The 19,211-nt window shown below is 36.8% G+C and overlaps 1 protein-coding gene across 2 annotated transcripts in view; it reads left to right on the forward strand.

The window, feature by feature from the left end:
• The window catches only part of LOC131693201 (breast cancer anti-estrogen resistance protein 1), a 380,537-nt gene that overhangs the window by 177,229 nt on the left and 184,097 nt on the right, over nt 1–19,211 (forward strand). For both annotated transcript variants that reach the window (XM_058980836.1, XM_058980837.1), the window contains exon 2: nt 8,378–8,521. In XM_058980836.1, coding sequence (XP_058836819.1) covers nt 8,378–8,521 — 144 coding nt within the window. The remainder of the gene's footprint in view (nt 1–8,377; nt 8,522–19,211) is intronic.

Here is a 19,211-nt window from a genome sequence, read left to right on the forward strand (position 1 = left end):
AAGCCGGGGAATCGTTTAAGAGCATGTGACATAATGGATAAAATTCATTCGATTGTACGGCAATAAAAGAAACTCGGTTCGGGAGAATGGTAATGTAAATTATTTAAGTAGCGTAAGTAATTTGCATCTGGTTTTCCGATCATGCTTATGGGGAGAACCATTATGTTGATATATGATGAAAACTTGTAATTTAGTTTCAAAACCGGAATCGTAATTTTTGAATGGATGAATTCTGTTAATCAATTTATGTTGCTTTATATTATGGGTTATCCAGTGCTAGTCCGTCACACTTAAAATGAGGGCGAATAAAATATCACTAAATTCAAGCACCAATTACCTTGCCCAATCGAGTGAATATTGTCAGCGAACAGGAGCGTGCCACCAGCAGCAACATGTGGTAAATGAGCATACTCACTCATCCAAACGAGGAAATGCGACGATCGTTTTGTGGCACTAAAATTGATACCTTTTTCGCAGCAAGCAACAAACATAATAACCCCTTTATATCCTGCCTATCCTTTCGTGAACGAATTTGTGCTCACTGATCGGAAAGCCATCATAAGCAGCACACCAACAGTTTGGAAGTTATTGACCGGTACCGGTACCTAGCAAGCGGAAACCAACTGACCGTGCTAATTTAGTAATCGGTCCGTCCGCTGCTAATTGGTTTGTTTCCGTCGAAAATCGATTTGGTCGTAACCTGCCCCGAATAGCTTCGGACAACGCTTCACCGATGGTCAAAATTTTTATCAACGAATTTCAACAAAACGAATAAATGCTATCAACATTCATTTATCTAGAGATACCGGTTGCTTAGTGCTAAGCGTGACCGTCACTCATTCCAGTTGATCTGGGTTCAATCCCAGCCGAGGTCGTTGAGATTTTTCTGAGGTAAAAAAATCTGTGGTCACGTCTTCCTTCGGAAAGGAAGTAAAGCCGTTGGTCCCCGGTCCAAGAGTTGATGGATCGATATTTAGTCACCTCTCTGACGTCGGTAAAGAAGAAGTAGAATCCAACTTCTATACTTCTTTACTAACAAATATCCTCCTCCCGTGATACTTGTGGAGCGCGCAGTAGTATAAACGGCCTCTAGCAAAAGCAAGTATCGGACTAACATTCCTTCCTTTTCCTTCCGCGACCTACGTTCGGGCCTGGCCGGTGCCGGTATTGATCAATAAACACTTTAGGATTACCATGAGTTGCACATTGAAAGATGTGTTTCGCTACTCCCAAGCTAAATTATCTACTGATTCCCTGTGCAACTTTAGCTAATCCAGATCGATAACGGAGTAGCAGTCAGCAGGGGTGGTCGCACAAGCTAAAGCTCAAGCTCAACATTCATTTATCTAGAGATACGTTTCTAATTTTTCGTGTTACAAAATCATTCCGTGTCGTTCTCGTCCAAATAACGTCTTAATTATTAGATGATAGGGAAGACCACTATTGCACGCCCTATAAGCAGTGAGACGGGGTGTTCCCTCGGGCCCGGAGGTCTGGAGGGGGCTCGGATTTTGAACAGAATCTGTAATTCCGACAAATATTTTTTCGGCGAAATTTTCGGCATATTATTCAATTCATGCAAATAACTTAATCTCGGGATTTAGTAGGTGTTAGCTCTACCGATTGTCCAATGACTCGTTTCAGAATGACAGAGACCCATTAAGAAAACGACATAATGTTGCTCTTAAAAGTATCAATTAGAAAAAAAAGACGAAAACTGAAAATCCATGGTTTCATGTTCATTGGAGCCAAGTTCATAAAGAAAATCATATTTAGATACGAAAAGATACCAAAAAAAAAATTTGTAAACTGATGCAATATATTGGTTCTCACATTAAACTCTTTCTAATTTGTTAATGATTTTTGTGTTTTTAAGCTTGACGTTAACGTATTTGCTAGGGCCGCTAACAGGGAAAACGACCAAAAAATAAACCAGTGATATAGCGGAAATTAAAAACCCCGAATACGATTTTCCACTCTACTGGCTGGGATTCGAACCACTCTTAGCGACCCTGGTGTTTCAAAATCTTCGCACCTTCCTTATAATTTTCACCTCCTGAACGTAATGATTTCTTGTTCGAAAGTTGCAACATTCTTGCAATACATTCCAAAATGTGCACGAATAACACAAAATTTCTGTTTTTGCAATCAGTATGTCACACGGGCCAACCACAAATCTTTTTGAATTTGCCTAATTTTTCATTTTTTTTTTATTTTCTACTTTTTTGTTTTGTTAAATTCTTCCGATTTTTAGCATTTTTTCTAAGTTTTATCACATTTTTTCTGTACCTGTTTTCCATTTTTTCACTTTACCGTTCTTATCTATTTTTTATTGCTACCATATTTTTATTTTATTTTTCTCATTATTTTTTCACTTCCACCTTTTTATTATTAGCTGAAATTTGCCCTGCCTTTTCACAATTTTCATTTGGCTGTCTCAATATATTATCCCATTATTTAGATTTTTTTGCGGTGACAACTTTTATATCCTTTGTTTTAACTTTATCTAATTTATTTTACTGCTTGATATTTTAATATTCCATTTTTTCCTCTTTGTTGCATTGTTTTCAATTGTACCTTTTTATATTTTCTATTTCATTTCATCTTTTGCATTCTTGCATTCATACAAGTTGTCTTGTTTTTTTAAAAAAAATTTGCCCCATTATTTGACTCTGATAATTTTTCGATTTATTTATTAATTTCTCTTTTTTTCCATTTATTCTGTCGCTTTGTTTGTTTATTTTGATTTCGCTTTATGTATTCAATCTTTCTTTTAAATTTTCTTAAATGTTCCTTATTCCTATTTTTAAATTGTTCATATAATCCACTTTGGCATTTATTTTCCTCCTTGCCATTTTCTATACTTTTTTCATATCTTTGTTCTTGTCATTTTATTTAAAAATATTCAGTTATTTTAATGTTTCCATTTTTTTGTGTTTTATCTTGCTTTTTTTCTTCTGTTTTGTAAATTTTTTCGTCAATGAACCAATTTTACTTTCCGTATTACAAGTTATATCTTTTATAACTTTCTAATCCTTTTAATTATTTAGAGTTCTCCTATTTCTTTTAACTCCCTCCCATGTTTGTTATTATTTTTTCCATTTCCTTCTTTCTATATTCTTTTTTTATATATATTTTATATGCACCATACTATTTTAAATTTTTTCCACCTTTTCATGTTTTTTATTTGTTCTTGGGTTATATTTTTTGTTCAATCCCTAACATCAGAATTTTTTTCCTATTTCATCTCTCTTTCATTTAAACTTGCCATAGTTATTTATTTTTGCATTTTTCCCATTTTTCTATTTTTTTAATTTGTTCCATTGTTTATTTTTTTGTTTCATGTTTTGCATTATTTTTATTGCTTCATATTCACTTCTCTAATTTTATAAATTTCCACTATCTCATTTTACCCCAGTTTATGCATTTTAAACATTTTTTGTTTCTAGGTTTGAACCTAAGGGTAAACTGAGTTAGAGAGATCTCTTTAGAAAAATCGCTCACCTTATGTGCAGGGTTGGAATTTAACCCAGTTGAGCTGCATCTAAGGCAATCGATCTCCAAACTAGGTTATAACCAATTCCAAACATTTTTATTATTCTCGATTCATTAAAGTTTTTGTTTATATATTTGTATTTTTTTCCTTAATTTTTCATTGTTCTGTTTATATTTCCAATTTTTGTCGTTTTTTTAATTATTCATTTTTATCATGTTTCTTAAATTAGTTTTTCTAGTTTCATGTTTTTTCGCTTTTTGCGATGTTTTTATGTTTATCTCTATTATTCATTTCCTATTAATCATGTTTTCATTTCTCAAATTTTCAATTACTCCATTGTTTTAATCTATCCGATTTTCCATTGTTCTAAGCTTAGGTAAGGCTTTCTATTTTTATCATCGCTGCGTTTCTGGCTGATTAATTTACATTTTTCACTTCAACGATTTTTTTTTAAATTTATTCACTATTTTCGTTGCATCTTTTGCTTAAAGAAGCTATTGCCTTTGCCTCTATTTAAATTAATTAATTAAATAAAAGTATCAGTGGAGACCTATTCCTGGTCGTTTTGCAATACTTGTAGTTTTTAGTACTGGTGCACAATTGTTATGTGCTAGTCGTATGTCTATTTGTTTATGTGTTCATCTGAGTATTTGTGACAGCTGGGTCAGGAAATGGATGCAGAACTGGCGTATATGATGGAATAGTGAGTAATCCTTCCGGTCTTCAATTAGTGCATTCGTTCGGGTAGATCGAATTGGATAAATTAAGGTACAATTCATTTTACCGAATTCTAACTTAATGGTAAATAAACATCATTTGTTGGTATTTAGGCAAGTTCAAGTAGTTTGATTACATGCTACATTTGTTCTTTTCTTCTACTTCATTAGTCTGTTTTTGTTGTACTTCTGTTAGTTTACTTTTTACTACTCGGATAATCCAAAAATAGTATCGGTCAATTTATACACTTCTCTGTAATCTCTCCGCATCTTTTTTTTTCTTTATTCCGCATGTTATGATTCCTTTTATGACTACATCCTAACTTAGATTCAAACTATCACTCACTAACACAATGAATTGCGTATTCTCTCATATGCATACAAACGTACAAATGTTCATGGCCTTCGCGATAACACAAACCTGGTCATAAACGCAAACATGCAATTGCAATTTTCTACACATTCCAACGCCCCCGACCTCGAGAACATCAAAACACCCCGATAATACACCTATAAACTTACAAAAGCATTAACATACCGCTCGCTCGATCATGAATCGGTCCGTCCAGAAGCCTCTACCCTCCTAGCAGCCTAGAATCATGCATTCAGTTGCATTAATAAAAAAAGGATTGCTTTTGTTATTAGAAAATCAAAAAATATATTGCCCCTTCACGAATGCTACGGATTTTTCATAAAATTCCCATGAATTCCCAACACCATCAGTCGACGGGTTGACAGTAGTTTCCAGTGAGTTCACAACAAAATTTCACAGCAACAGTGAACTACTATCAATTTGCAAGTTACCAATATTGTTTTAATTTTTCCAATCAATTCAGATCCCTTCCCAAGATTGAGGGGTTTGACGGTATTACAAACATCATCAAGCATATTTTGCGGCTCAGTGCTAAAGAGCCTCTGAAAGACAATTGCTTTAAGATGGTATATTATTATATTATGCGTACAAACGTACAAACGCTTGTGGCCTTCACGATAACACAAACTTGGTCACAAATGCGAACATGCAATTGCAATCATCAACATATACTTATGCCCGCGATTTCGCTAACATTGAAACAACGTTTTAACACCAATAAACTTACAAACGCGGTCTCGAGCATTAGCCCACCTCTCGGGCGATTATGAATCGGTCACGTCCGTAAGTCTCTACCCTCGGCCCTAGTAGTGTAGATTTATGCCTTCAGTTGAACTAATCAAAAATGACGATCATATTCACTAAACAACACGTTCCACAAGGACATGACTAGGAACTCTAGTGAAATGGGTGAACTCATTCTCTTCTAGCATATGATCATTCAAGAAACCGTGAACATGTGAATAGCTACACAGTTATGAATAATAATATATACATGCGAAGTTACATACCCGAGCAGAAGAAAATAACTGCGGAATACTAAATTTAGGTATCAATATCAATATACCTACGACTATTTACCACAATATGGTATTAATGAGCTCTACATAAGAGGTAAAATACCAAAAAAATAACACGGACATGTTCTACAAATAAATTTTTGATAATGAAACGAGTTATTATAATACCTGAATAATAATAAAACATTTTTCAACCTTCCAATAATAAAATTTACTCTACGGAGGTATTAAATATGGTATTGGTTTGGTATTTGTAAAAATAACTGGAATACATAAATAATACTAGTATTATACCTCATTGAGGTATTAAGCAGGTATTGAAAAATGTTTCTTCAATACCTGCTTAATACCTCATTGAGGTATAATAATCAATTAATACTAAGTTTTGGTATGAATACCAAAAAATAGTATGCTTTGGTTATTGCCCAGTTATTTTCTCCTGGTCGGGTACACAAGCGACAAAAACGTTAACATACAAACGCTCGAGCCTTCCGCGATCTTACAAATGGGATAACACGGCGGCGACTAAGTGAACGGTTTAGCACGTATAAATTCAAAAACGCGGTCTCAGGAATGAACTCTCATATCCACTAAACAATACATTCTATGACGTCAAAAAAATCGAATTTATTCACGCAAAGTCACGCGACGAACACGTTACATACAAATGCTTGAGCTCTTCGCGATCATCCACGCAACCTAAACCCGCGTTCTCACAAACATGATAACATCCCGGTGATAAGATGAACGTCTCAGTCACTTAAAAATTTTCAAACGTGAAGCTACAAACTCCCGTGCTCGCTCGATCATAAATTGGTCACTCCCGGAAGTCTCTATCCTTGGTTCCCAGAAGTCTAGGTCCATACTTCAAATTGGACTAAAGAAAAAAAAGAAAGCTTTCATATTCACTAGTCATCACGTTCCAAGGCGACATGATCGGGAACTCTAGTGATATGGTAGAATTCACTTTCTTCTAGTACACCGAAAATTTAATATCAGATTCGCGGCCCGAGCGCGATCATCCAAGAACACACGCGAATGTGCGAGTGGACACAAGGTTTATTAAATCGAATTTATACACGCGAAGTTACATACCCGCTATCACACAGGACATACAAACACCCACGCAATCGAACACGTTAACTTACAAACACTCGAGCCTTTAACGATGATACACGCGATCGCGATGTCCCTTTGCCCGCACATATATGAACCGTACAATGGATATCACATTCAGAGTCATGGCCCGCTGAAGTTGGCCTTTGGCAGCGTTTTTGCGAGTGACAGTTCCCGTCTTTTCTGCACTTGTAGTGAGTGATTCTGACGGGGAGCCCTGCCGAGACCCTGGCTCTACAGATCCAGTAGGACAAGTCTCGAAATAAAAATTTCCAATCAATTAAAATAATGTGATAATTTTTTATCTAAATTACACTACCATACACAAAATAGTTTTTTTTTCTCGTTTTCCACATTCAACGTCGTATAAGAGTCGTGAATGTTACAAAAATGACTTTGCAATAGTGACAACATGCAATCATGATTTGATTATTCTACAACGAATTTCCCATAACTTGCCAAAAGACTGAGGTGGGCAGCAGAGAGATAAGTCCCTAATTTTAGCAATTTCCTAAAATTTTATTATTTCTTGTTTTATTCGGGTATTTTTCGTTATATATAAAATTTACACAACTTTTACTTTTTGTATGTTCCAAAATTTATTTCAGTTTCATTCATTGTTCGATCAGGTCGAATGTGTTTTCTTTTTTGAAGAGGTATTGAAAAAAATGAAGCCCCATTCAGTGACTTTCCGTGCAATTTCGCCTGTTCCGACCAATCTCGTTGTAGCATATTCAAATTGTAAGCTCGTGCTCATAAAACTGAGAAAAACTTCCATAAATTACCAACCATAAGTTTATTCAAATCTGCTTGATCCACTGCTACACTATATTAGAAAATAAAAGTAGCAAAAACCTGTTGCATAAATATAAACTTGTTATGCACTATACTTAACAGAGAAGTATTAAATTAGTTATGAAATTTGCGTTTCGACTTCGACTCATCAGAATCCGACACTAACGAAGTGACAGGACTAAGCCAGCGCCGGATTGACGCTAGCTTCAACAAAAAACGGAGACACAATTTGTGTTCCTGAGTAAACCACTAGCCAAGCGTGATGCCTTGCAAGAAAAGAAGCTTATTTTAAGCAGATGAATGATTATGAAATCGAAATATTTGGTTTGGCTTAATCGTTAGCTTAGTCCTATCACTAAGTTAGTGTCGGATCCGGATGAGACCAAGTCGAAAAGCAAATTTCATAACTAAATTGATTTCAGGTTTGCTACAAATCATTACCGATAGTGTGCAATATTAATTGAACGTAAACTTGTTGAACTTAGAATTGTCCATATCGCCAAGAATATTTTATAGTTTAGACCGGTTCGTACCCGATTGCATCTTAACCCGAGGGTGCTAATACCGATATGCCAAGCGCAAGTACATGACAACTTAGAAGCGAAAACAATATCTTGCACCGCACTAAACAAACAAACAAACGATGCGTCTCTCAATGACGTGTCTCTATTAGCATAATTAGCATAAATAATTCTCAGCGTCAGCGTATTTTTTCTCTTTAGAAGCTAACGAAATGAATGCTTTGGAGGTGGAAACAAGTGTGAGATTATCTCAGCATGTAACAATAATTTACGACCGGAGATCCGAACAAGTCAAATCCAACAAGCTTCCAATTTATGTATTTATTCTCTTTTATTTGCAGAAAATTTTGGCCAAAGCCGTTTACGACAACATTGCCGAGAGTACGGATGAGCTGGCCTTCCGCAAAGGCGACGTTCTCACAGTGATCGAAACGGACACCAGTGATCTCAAGGGATGGTGGCTGTGTCAGCTGCGGGGACGACAGGTAGGGTGAAATGTGTTTTAGAAAACAGAACGAGTGATATAGAAAAAATAGCAGAAACGAAAAGGATGACAAATTACTGGTTTTAAGTTCCATAACCTTAGACCGACAAGTGCAGGATATGATACTGAAATGTGTTGTGAGGATTACTCTCAGTATGTCTCGCTGTTCGAAACATCCAACCGAACCCAAGCAGAGTCTGGTATCAAATAAAAATTTTACTTGAAGTTGTAATGGTACAGATATTGATTGTTTGGGTTGTTATCGTTTTTGTCGTTTAAACCGTTTAAAGTATAATTACAAGACCAAATAAGTTGTTCTTTGACATTCAATAGAAAACTTCATCTGCTATCAGCATATTGATGATAACAAGTATTCGACTATAATATATTACTCCTTAGAGAAGAGAAATTTAAGTAAAAACTATTTAAACTCTATTAAGAAGAATTTAAAAGTATCTTTGCGCGTTAATAGCACAAAACCTATAACTAAGTTAGTTATGGAATTTGCGTTTCGACTTTTTTTTTTTTTTTTTGTTTTTTTTTTTATTATTATAAAATACGTTTATTTGTCAATTCTTGATTAGTTTCAAAGTTTTAACTTAACAGTACAAATTTTCAGCATTGGGTTTGAAAGTAAAAGTTCAAATTATCTACATCTACCCTATTTCCTTGATTTTTTTCAATGAACAAAATGTAACAATACAACAGTTTCAGTATCATTGTTTTCGTTGTTGTCTCAATTCGCTCTAGCGAAGGCCTCAGCAGTTCATCATATGGGATGCGCCGCGCTCCAGTCAGTATCCGTAGCTTTTGCTGAAACAGTGTGTAGGCATCACGCACTCGTATGCATTGAAAGTATCTGTGTTGTATGGTTTCGACTGGCTCTGCACAGTGAATACAGTTTTCTCCATCTGCTCGTCTCATGGTGTGTAGTAAACGCCTGTGCGGTACTTTTTGGTTTACCCACATATATAAGATACTGCGCTGATCAGGCAGTAGCCCACGGGAGGATATATTCCTCCATATTCGTCTCCAATTTGCCCCGGGGCTGGCAACTACAACTTTAGCTCTGTCGGTACGTTCAATATATAACCGACTAATTTGATCGGCGGAGGGGTGTTGGCGAATTTGGAAGGGAAGGGTTGTAATATTGTCCATTATAATTTTTAGGCAAGGAAGAGAAGTTGCTTGGGGAGGATTCGCTTGGTTAAGGTAGGAATTATAGAAGGGAAGGGATTCGATCTCGTGTAGGTGGCGATTGATTAGCAGTGCTTTGCATTTTATCGCCGGTAGCTGCAGGTTTAAGCCGCCGTCATCCTTACTACGCGCCAGTTGTTGCATCGGTACCGTCGCACAAAAGCCGCGAAATAGATAAGAGCGTATTGTAGCAGTTAGCTTAGCCACGTGCGCTGTTTTTGGATGAAGGTTGGCTGCCATGTACCACATTTTGGATGATATGAAAGTATTCAACAACGTTACTTTTTGGTGTAAAACCAAACGACGCAACGAGTGAATCCAGACTAGTCGAGCAAAATTTGTCACGAGAATGTCCCAGTTTAAGGACACCATTAATGGGACTGAGTTCGCAAAAATCACACCGAGAATTTTTATGCTGCTTTCCGTACGAAGCCATGGCACTGTTATGGGATTCGTTGTCAGACCCACGTCAATTGCCGTTGTTTTTGCTTCATTCAGCCGGGCTCCTGAGACTTGTTCGAACCGCCTGAATAAAGCCCGCATTTCATTCAGCTGCTCTGCGTTGCTGACGATGGCACTGATGTCGTCCGCGTATGCGACGATCAGGTCTCCTCCACACACCTGTTCTAATCGTTTTAGTAGCGGGTGAAGTTGAATAATAAACAGATGCATAGCTAATGGGTCACCTTGACGGACCGATCGCTGTATAGGGAAGGGTGCGGAGAGGTGTCCGTTTATTAGCAGTCGAGACGAAGACGCTGCTGCTATATGAGAAAGCAACTCAACCAGAGCCGTGTTGAATCCCAGCGCACGCATGGTGTGGAACAGAAAATGGTGACTTACCCTATCGAATGCATGATCGAGGTCGAACGACACCAGTTTGCCTCTCCGCTTGTTTGTTTTCAGCTGAGCAATTCTATCTTTGAGTGCCAGGGTGGCCTGAAAGATGTTCCTAGTAGAGTTTGAGCACTTTTGCGAGTCAGTCAACAGATTGTGAGATCGAAGAACATTTTCGAGTCGTTGCTTCAGGATTCGAGAGAGTATTTTGTAGTCGCAGTTGATTAAGCTTATCGGCCTGTATGCACGCGCAGTATCCCCTGAACCGCGTTTCTTCACCAATACGATCACCCCATCAACGAACTGTGCCGGAAAATTGGATCGAATAGCCTCATTCATGATTAGGTTTAGCTCACGATGGATGACGTTAAATGTACGCAGATAAAATTCTTTCGGCAGTCCATCAGGACCAGGTGATTTTTTGGATGCACTGGTACGGATGGCAGACAAGATTTCAGCCGTCGTTATTTCGTCCATAGTGGCTTCGTTAGTAGCGTCATTTTCTGGGATGATTCTTTCGCACTGGAAGGGGCCGTCGTCTTCTTGTTGTTCCACTTCGCCACGCGCATACAGGCCGGTGAAGTATTCGACCATGTGATTCTGTATGGTGACCGAGTCATCAATGATTTCGTCTCTCTCGTTTCGTAGTCGCTCGATGGTTGTTCTTCGCTTCTCTCGCTCTCCCAGCTGGTAGGTTGAGATCGGCTCACCCGCCACGTACGTCTCGTTGATTCTGACGAACATCTCAGAGAAGCGCCGCTGGTGTGAAAGCATTTCTGCCTTCAGTCGGTTGATGGTGGTCAGCATTGACTGGTTGCTATGGTAGTTGTCGTATGCCTGGCGCAGTAAACCGTAAAGTCGCTGCTGCTCGCGATAGAAATTATCAAACGCAATTTTTGATTTCCATCGGAAGAAAGATTTAATTTTAGGTTTTGCACACGACAGCCACCATTCCATCCATGACGGAAAATTTCGACGCTGGCGAGTCCAATACTGCCACTGTATTTGAAGCTCGTCGATGTTTTCGTCGGTCAGGAGATGAGGACGGAGGGACCAGAAACCACGACCATGTGCTCTGTCGGGAAGAGGAAGGCAAATTCTCATAGTGACGGCTTTGTGATCCGAGAAACAGCAGACATGGGCCGCAATCGTTCTCAGCTGATCTCGAAGGGCTGCGTTCACGTATAGGCGATCGAGTCGGGAGGAAGAGTTGTGCGTGATGTGTGTGTATTCGATCTCGCGTGGTCGGAGCTGCTGCCATACATCATGAAGATGCAGCTGCTGAACGGTGGCTTGTAGAGCAGGACTAGAGTTGCTCCCCGTTGCGTCGCATGCCCGTAACACGCAGTTAAAATCGCCTCCTAGAATGGTGTGTGCGGTGTGGTGACGAAGATAGTAAGCGATCGTTGTGTTGAAAAACTGCTCTCGCTCGGCACGTTGAGCAGATCCCGACGGGGCATACACGTTACACAGCGTGATGTTGTTTACACGTAAGGCGAGTAATCTCCCATCCAGGCTCTTTTCTACGTGCGAGAATTTAATGTGTTCTTTAAGAGCAATTGCCGTTCCTCTCCTCGCATGATCGACGTTGCAGATAACGTTGTAGCCGGGTAAGGTGAGCTGTTCGTTTTCAACCTCCTGTAGGAATATGATGTCAAGATCCATCGAACGAGCGAAAGTGCGAAGGGCATTTAGTTTGGTTGTATTGGTGATCGTGTTGATGTTAATAGTTCCAATATTGCAGCTGATGTAGTCCCCCATTGCTTACATCTCTTCATCGGAAATCTGGACGCGTCCGTGTTCGGTGGTGGTGAGGTCTTCGTCACCATGCCGCATCTTTTTCCCCGGCGGTAGCCTTCGTGAGCGTCGGCTAGCAGCTGAAGCTTGAGATGCTTGTGAGCTGTCTGTTTCGTTGCCATCAGTTTTGCGTTGTAGGCCGACGATGCCGAGTGGGTTTACGGTCGACGGTTGGTTGACTGTGGACGCAGCCGAAGTTTTCTGTTGAGTCGCTACTGGCGCGGCGGGGGGAGCCATTATATTTTTCTGCTGGGTAACTATAGACCGTGTCTCGATAGGTTCACGCGGTTGTACAAGTGGACCCGAGTCTCGTGCCAAGGGCTTCGACCCCGACGGTAGTTGTGTGTCGGCCAGCTTCGGCTTGTTCGGTTTTGCCGGTCCTTTTTGTTGGACTGACATTTTCGTGACATTTGCATACGATCGGTCGGCTGTCAATTTCTGCACGAGCAGTTTTTTGTTTTGCACACATGGGATGCCAATGTGTGCAAATTCGCGGCAGTGAAGGCAGGTTTGCCGCTGCCCCTTGTAACCAACCGCGGTATCCTCCCCCTGGATCGTCACGAGTGAAGGGATGTTCTTCCTCACCACCATCCGAGCAACACGAACACCAGTCTTCACGCCTTCGAAGGCACCGTAGCGATTATCCCACAGGAGGTCACGAACGTTGAGAACCTCACCATACTCGGCGAGGAAGACAGCGATTTGTTCACTGGTGATGTCTTCGGGAAGGTCGAATATTTGCACCTCCATAGCTCCGTCCTCCATGGTTATTCGCAGTTTGTACGATTTGCCATCGAAAACGAACTCGTGTTTGCTATCGTGTTCTTCCACGATTTTCTCAGCCAGGGCAAGGCTGTTGACCTTTACGAAGGTACATCCCAGCCTCCTGCTTGGCTGGATCTGAAGCACGTTTTCGCGCGTGAGACCGAGTTCTTTCCCAATGAACTTTAGGATCACATCATGGGAAAGGTGTTTTGGGAACTGTGAATAGTCCACGCGAAATGTATTTTCCCGCATCACAGAGAAACACACTCGCGTCGATTGCAAAAGCACTGTGCTTAGAAGCACCAATGAGAGTAGAAAAATAAACCGTATAGTATAGTTTGTGAGCAAACTTTCGATATTAACGCGTTCGAGATGTATCGACCGATCAGCACGGAAGCTTGCTGGTAACTGACGACTTCGTCTCATCAGAATCCGACACTAACTTAGTGACAGGATTGACGCTAGCTCCAAAACCGAAAACACGATTTGTGTTTTATTAGCAAACCCCTAGTCCTTTTCTTGCGGTACATCACACAGGACTTGAGGTTTTCTCAAAGAAACACACGTCGTGTTTTCATTTTTGGGACTACCATCAATCCGGCGCTAGATTAATCCTGACAGTAAGTTAGTGTAGGATTCTGGTGAGACGAAGTCGAAGGGCAATAACTAATTTAAGTATTAAAAGTATTAAAAAATCTCCATCAAACGTAAACTATGCAAACACAGCAAAATTAACTGAATTCAAATTATGATTTCATTTTGATACTAACATAAAAATAAAATTTCAATTTGCTGCAATGTTAATGTTCGGCTTCACTCGGGAAGCCATCATGGTGCGAATGGTCCATCCATCCGAGTGAATAATGTATGACCATTTAGTTTTGTGATTGCTGAGCTTCTACTACTGGTGTTCTGTTTTTATTCCTACTGACTTCTAACTTCTGGTTAGTTCTGTTTACCATACATACATTCATATATTTATGTATTCCAATCCAACCCTATAGCGGACGAGGTACGTGTCGGTTGTCGGTTGAATATTTCATGCTCGAAGGTTAACGCATATGCTCAGGAATTTATCCATCCGAATGAGCGATATTCCAGGAAGGTCTTCATGGAAGCCGGGATGCTTTTTGGTGTGTATTCATTATTCAGGATGATTAATTTCAGTCATTTAGCTACCGAGCTGGGCGCCTCGAACGCCTTACACGGGTTGGATGAATGGCTTATGGTTACGTTTCGTGAAATGGATTGGTAAAGAGAAGGAAGGTAGCGGAAAGAAGAGATAATTTCAGCACTCCCACTCGCCCCTGCGTTTTTTGTTCGTTTTAGAAAAGGTTTAATAAGTAATTTTATTCTTCCCAAAAATGTTCATCACCAATGAAATTATGATATGGTGTATTTAAGGTTATGTGCCCAACAAAAAATCATCTTAAACTGGCAAAATTGAAATTATAACTGATGTTGTATCGTTTGATGTTTTGGATTCCGATATTTAGCGTCTTTTTGGCCCTGTCATCAGAAGCCGAATCAAAACAGCTGGTGGATCTTCTAATCCGGGAATTTATTTTTCGGGCATCCAGGGATTTTCGCATTTCCAGGAGTTCCGGATCCATGAACTTAAATGTCAAATTGGCATCAATTATTGCGAGTTATTTCAATTCTCTAATGCGATCAATAGTTTCATCATCAGTCGTGAGACAGACGGTCAAACAATAATCATCGATAACCGTAAGCCAACATCCAGTACACCTAGCGAAAAAAGCCAAACAATAAAACGAATGCACCAAGATCACTCAGAAACACAAAAAGCATAAAAATACAACCAACAGTGACAACTAAAACTGCTCTAGCGACAGCGACATGGACGTACACGAAAACGAGAGAGTGTAGACAGAACAACCAACAAGCAACATACGATAAAGTGAATAATGGTAATAACGATTGGACCCCGAGAAAGATCACGCGCAAAAGCAAGTAGTGCGCCCAGAATAGACGATTGCAATTATTTTCGTCTCTTTTTGTATTTTTTTGAACTGTAATAATTTAAGGTGTATGTATTATTGTAGAAAAAGGCGAATGACCCTTGCGGTTTAAACCTTTATGAATATATAGCAAATAATAGTAACAAGTCGTCATTCAAAAATACATTTAATTTTTGTTACCGACTTTCAGCTGTTTATGTTTCTTTTGCCTAAATCTCGCAGCGAACAATTTTTGCAGAGATCTCAGTCAAACTAACGTTTGATAACTGAGACTCGGAAAAATTTTTGGCTGGAAAATCAGCAAACAAATGTCACTTTGATGAGATATCAGTCTCTTCGCTTCTGTTCGAAACTTGCCGAGCTGAATTTGTTTCATTCTCTCTTGAGAGTGTATTGTTTACATCCGCTAAGTTTTGTTATTATTAGTAAGATCTCGGTCAAATTGAAATGCGCCTTGGGAAAACTTATATAAACGAATTTTACCTAACTACAGTCCATTGCATACTTCTTCCGGAGTCAGTGTTATCGGCAATCAGAGTAATCTCACAAATACACTAATGGAACAATAACAAATGAAAGGACATCCACAACACACAGTTTTCATCCGTATAAACTAAACGACAACCAACCGTAGCTGCTCCTTTAGTAGCAACGAATACCGTAGCAATAAAACCTACGCAATGTGTTTCCGACTACTGTACTGCACTTCCTACCTCCAAATCAACAGCCACTACCACCAACGACGAAGCAAATGATAAAAACCACGGATACACGATCGTAACTCGGAAATTCAACAATTCCAATGCGATAACCCGAGAAAAAGCGGACTAACTTATCCCCAAGCAGCAGTTGGTGGCGCAGCTAAATGATCTCCACCAAGATAGAGGATCTCCACGCGAAGCAAAAAAATCGCGTAAAATTTACTACACGGCTCTATTATACTAACACAATGATCCATGTCAGATAAACGAATTTTTTTATTTTTTTTTTTTGTTGAGAGAGAGAAAGAGAGCTTTCTAAGCGATTTGTACGATCCTTGAGTTCCAGGGTCAACGATTCTTGAGTTTCAACATCAAGGATCCTTGATTTGAGGATCAAAGATCCATGAGTTACATTATCAAGGGCCCTTGAGTTCCAAAAATTATGGATCCTTGAGTTCAAATACCAAGAATCTTGAGTTCTATAAACCAGAATTTTTGAGCTTTAGGATTAAAGACCCTTAAGTTGCACGATCAAGGTCATGGATTCTTGAATTCCGAGATCAGACATCCTTGATTTCCACGATCAAGGATTATTGAGTTCAGAATCAAAGGTCGCTGGATTGCAGGATCCCGGGTCCATGGGTCCTAGAAATAATGGTCCATGAGTTCCAGGATCAAAGATCCGTGAGTACCAGGAGCAAAGGTCATTAAGTTGCAGAATCAAAGATCTTTGAGTTCCGAAATCAAGATTCCTTGAGTTTCAGGATTAAGGATCCTTGAGTCCAAATATCCAGAACCCACGAGTTCCAGGATGAAGGATTTTTGAGTCCCAGGATCAATTGTACTTTAGTTCCACGATCAAGGATCCTTGAGCTCCAGGATCAACTCCAGAACACAGGAACTCTGTATTCCAGGATCAAGGATCCGTGACTTTTAGGATCGAAGTAGTTCCCAAATCACTGACCCCTGAGATACAAGATCAAAGAGTTCTTGGATAAGAATTCTTAAGTTCCAGGGTCAAGGAATTGTGAGCTCCAATGTTACATTTTTTTGAAATTTTTCGTCATTGTTCCTTTACTAAACTTAAAAAAAAAGAATAAAATGAGCAAAATGAATAAAATGCAACAATAGCGCCAAATGAATAAAATGAATTAGTCGAATAAAACGTATGACATGAGTAAATTTCTTTAACATTAGTAATTAGTAAGTTTAAATTATTATGGGATAAATAAAAATAACAAATTAAAAAAATAATGAAATTAATGCAATGAATAAAATGATGACATGAAGAAAATGAATAAAACGAATTGAATCAATAAATTAATAAAATCAACAAAATCCATAAAATCAATGATATAAAGCGCACCTGGGTTCGAATCCCGACCTCGCACCTGGGGTTAGAAATTTTTCATAAGAGATTTTTCTAACCCGAAAAGGCGAATGACATTTAGGTTAGAACCTCTATAATCGAAATAAAAAATAAGATGAAATGAACAAATCGTATAAATCAAAAAAATTGGTAAAATAATTAAAATAATGAAATGACTGAAATGATTAAAATGAATAAAACGAATGAAATGAATAGGAAAAATAAAGGGAATAAAAGAAATAAAATGAATAAAATAATAAAATAAATGAAATCGATGAAATTAGTAAAGTTTTTGGTAAATTGGATAAAACCAGTAGAATCAACAAAATCAATAAAATCAGCGGTTCAATATAATCAATAAAATCAATGCAATCAATAATCATTCATTGATATCAATAAATTAAAAAAAAACAATAAAATAATGAAACTAATGAAACCAATCAAATCAATAAATTCAACAAAATTACTAAAATAAAAAAAAACTCAATAAAAAGTCAATAATAACGATAAAATAAATTAAGTCAATAAAATCAATAAAATAAAAGAAAAATAAAGTAAGCATATGAAATCAATTAAATCGATAATATCAATGATATTAATAAAAGCAATGCGATCAAAAAAATCAATAAAATTCATGAAATCAATAAAATCAAAACATAAAAATAAAATGAATGAAACAAATAAAACGAATAAAATGAATAAAAGAACTTAAATTAACATTAATAAAACCAATAAAATCGATAAAATTAGAAAAACTAATTTATAAAATAAGTAAAAATGAATGAAATTAATTAAATCAATAAAGGCAATAAGATCAGTAACATCTATTAAAATCTATTAAATAAGTGAAAAATCAATAAAATGAAAAAAAATTAATGAAATGAACAAAGTTGATAATATTATTAAACTTTTTAAAATGCAATAATAAAATTTAAAAAATTAATCAAATTTATAAAATTATTAAACTGAATTAACTGATGCAATGAATAAAATGATGAATGAAAACTTAAATGAATAAAATAAATGAAATGAATCGAATGAATACAATTGAAAAAAAAATAATATAATTAACATGAGTAAAACTAATGAGATTAATAAAAATAATAAAAATATTAAAAAAATGCAATTAGTTAAATAACGAAATTTCTATAATATCAATAAAATTATTAAAATAATAAAATTAATAAAATCAATAAAAATTTTAAAAAAAGTCAATTAAACGAAAAAATCAATAAAATCAGTAAGATGAATAAAATACATAATATCAATGAATTCAATAAAATCAATGAGATAAAAAATAAGAAAAGTAATAAAAGCAATAAACCAATAATAATCAAAAAATCAATAAAATCAGCAAAATCCAAAAAATCAATCATGTCAATAAAATCAATAAAAACGATAATATCAACGAAATAGATAAAATTTTTACGCTATATTTTTTATATAGATATAATCAACAAGCTCAAAAAATCTATAGAACTAATGAAACCGATAAAATCAATAAAATCAACGTAAATAAAATCAATAAAATTAACAAAATCAATATCTGTCACTAAAATCAATAAAAATCAATAAAATTATCAAATCAAGAAAACCAAAAAATCAAAACAAATCAATGAAATCAAATAAATCCTTAAATTAATGGAAAAAAATGAAGCGAAAAAATGAATTAAATGAATAAAGGGAGTAAAACGAATAAACGGAATAAAAATAAGATTTATAAAATCGATAGAATTAATCGAATTAATTGATAATTGAACAAAATCAATCCCATCAACAAAATCGATAATATCAATTAAATCAATAAGATAAAAAAATAAATAAATTGAAAAAAATCTCAATAAAATGAACAAAATGGATGAAATGAATAAAATCGTATTAATTAATTAATAAAGGATTTAAAAAAATATTAAGATTCATAAAATTTTAAAATGAATTCCATGAATACAATGAATAAAATGCACAAAATAAATAAAATAATAAAAACAAATGAATCGAATGGAAGAAATTAATATAATTATTAATGTTAATAAAAGTAATATA

Source organism: Topomyia yanbarensis, chromosome 3, assembly GCF_030247195.1.
Source record: "Topomyia yanbarensis strain Yona2022 chromosome 3, ASM3024719v1, whole genome shotgun sequence".
Taxonomy (NCBI): domain Eukaryota; kingdom Metazoa; phylum Arthropoda; class Insecta; order Diptera; family Culicidae; genus Topomyia; species Topomyia yanbarensis.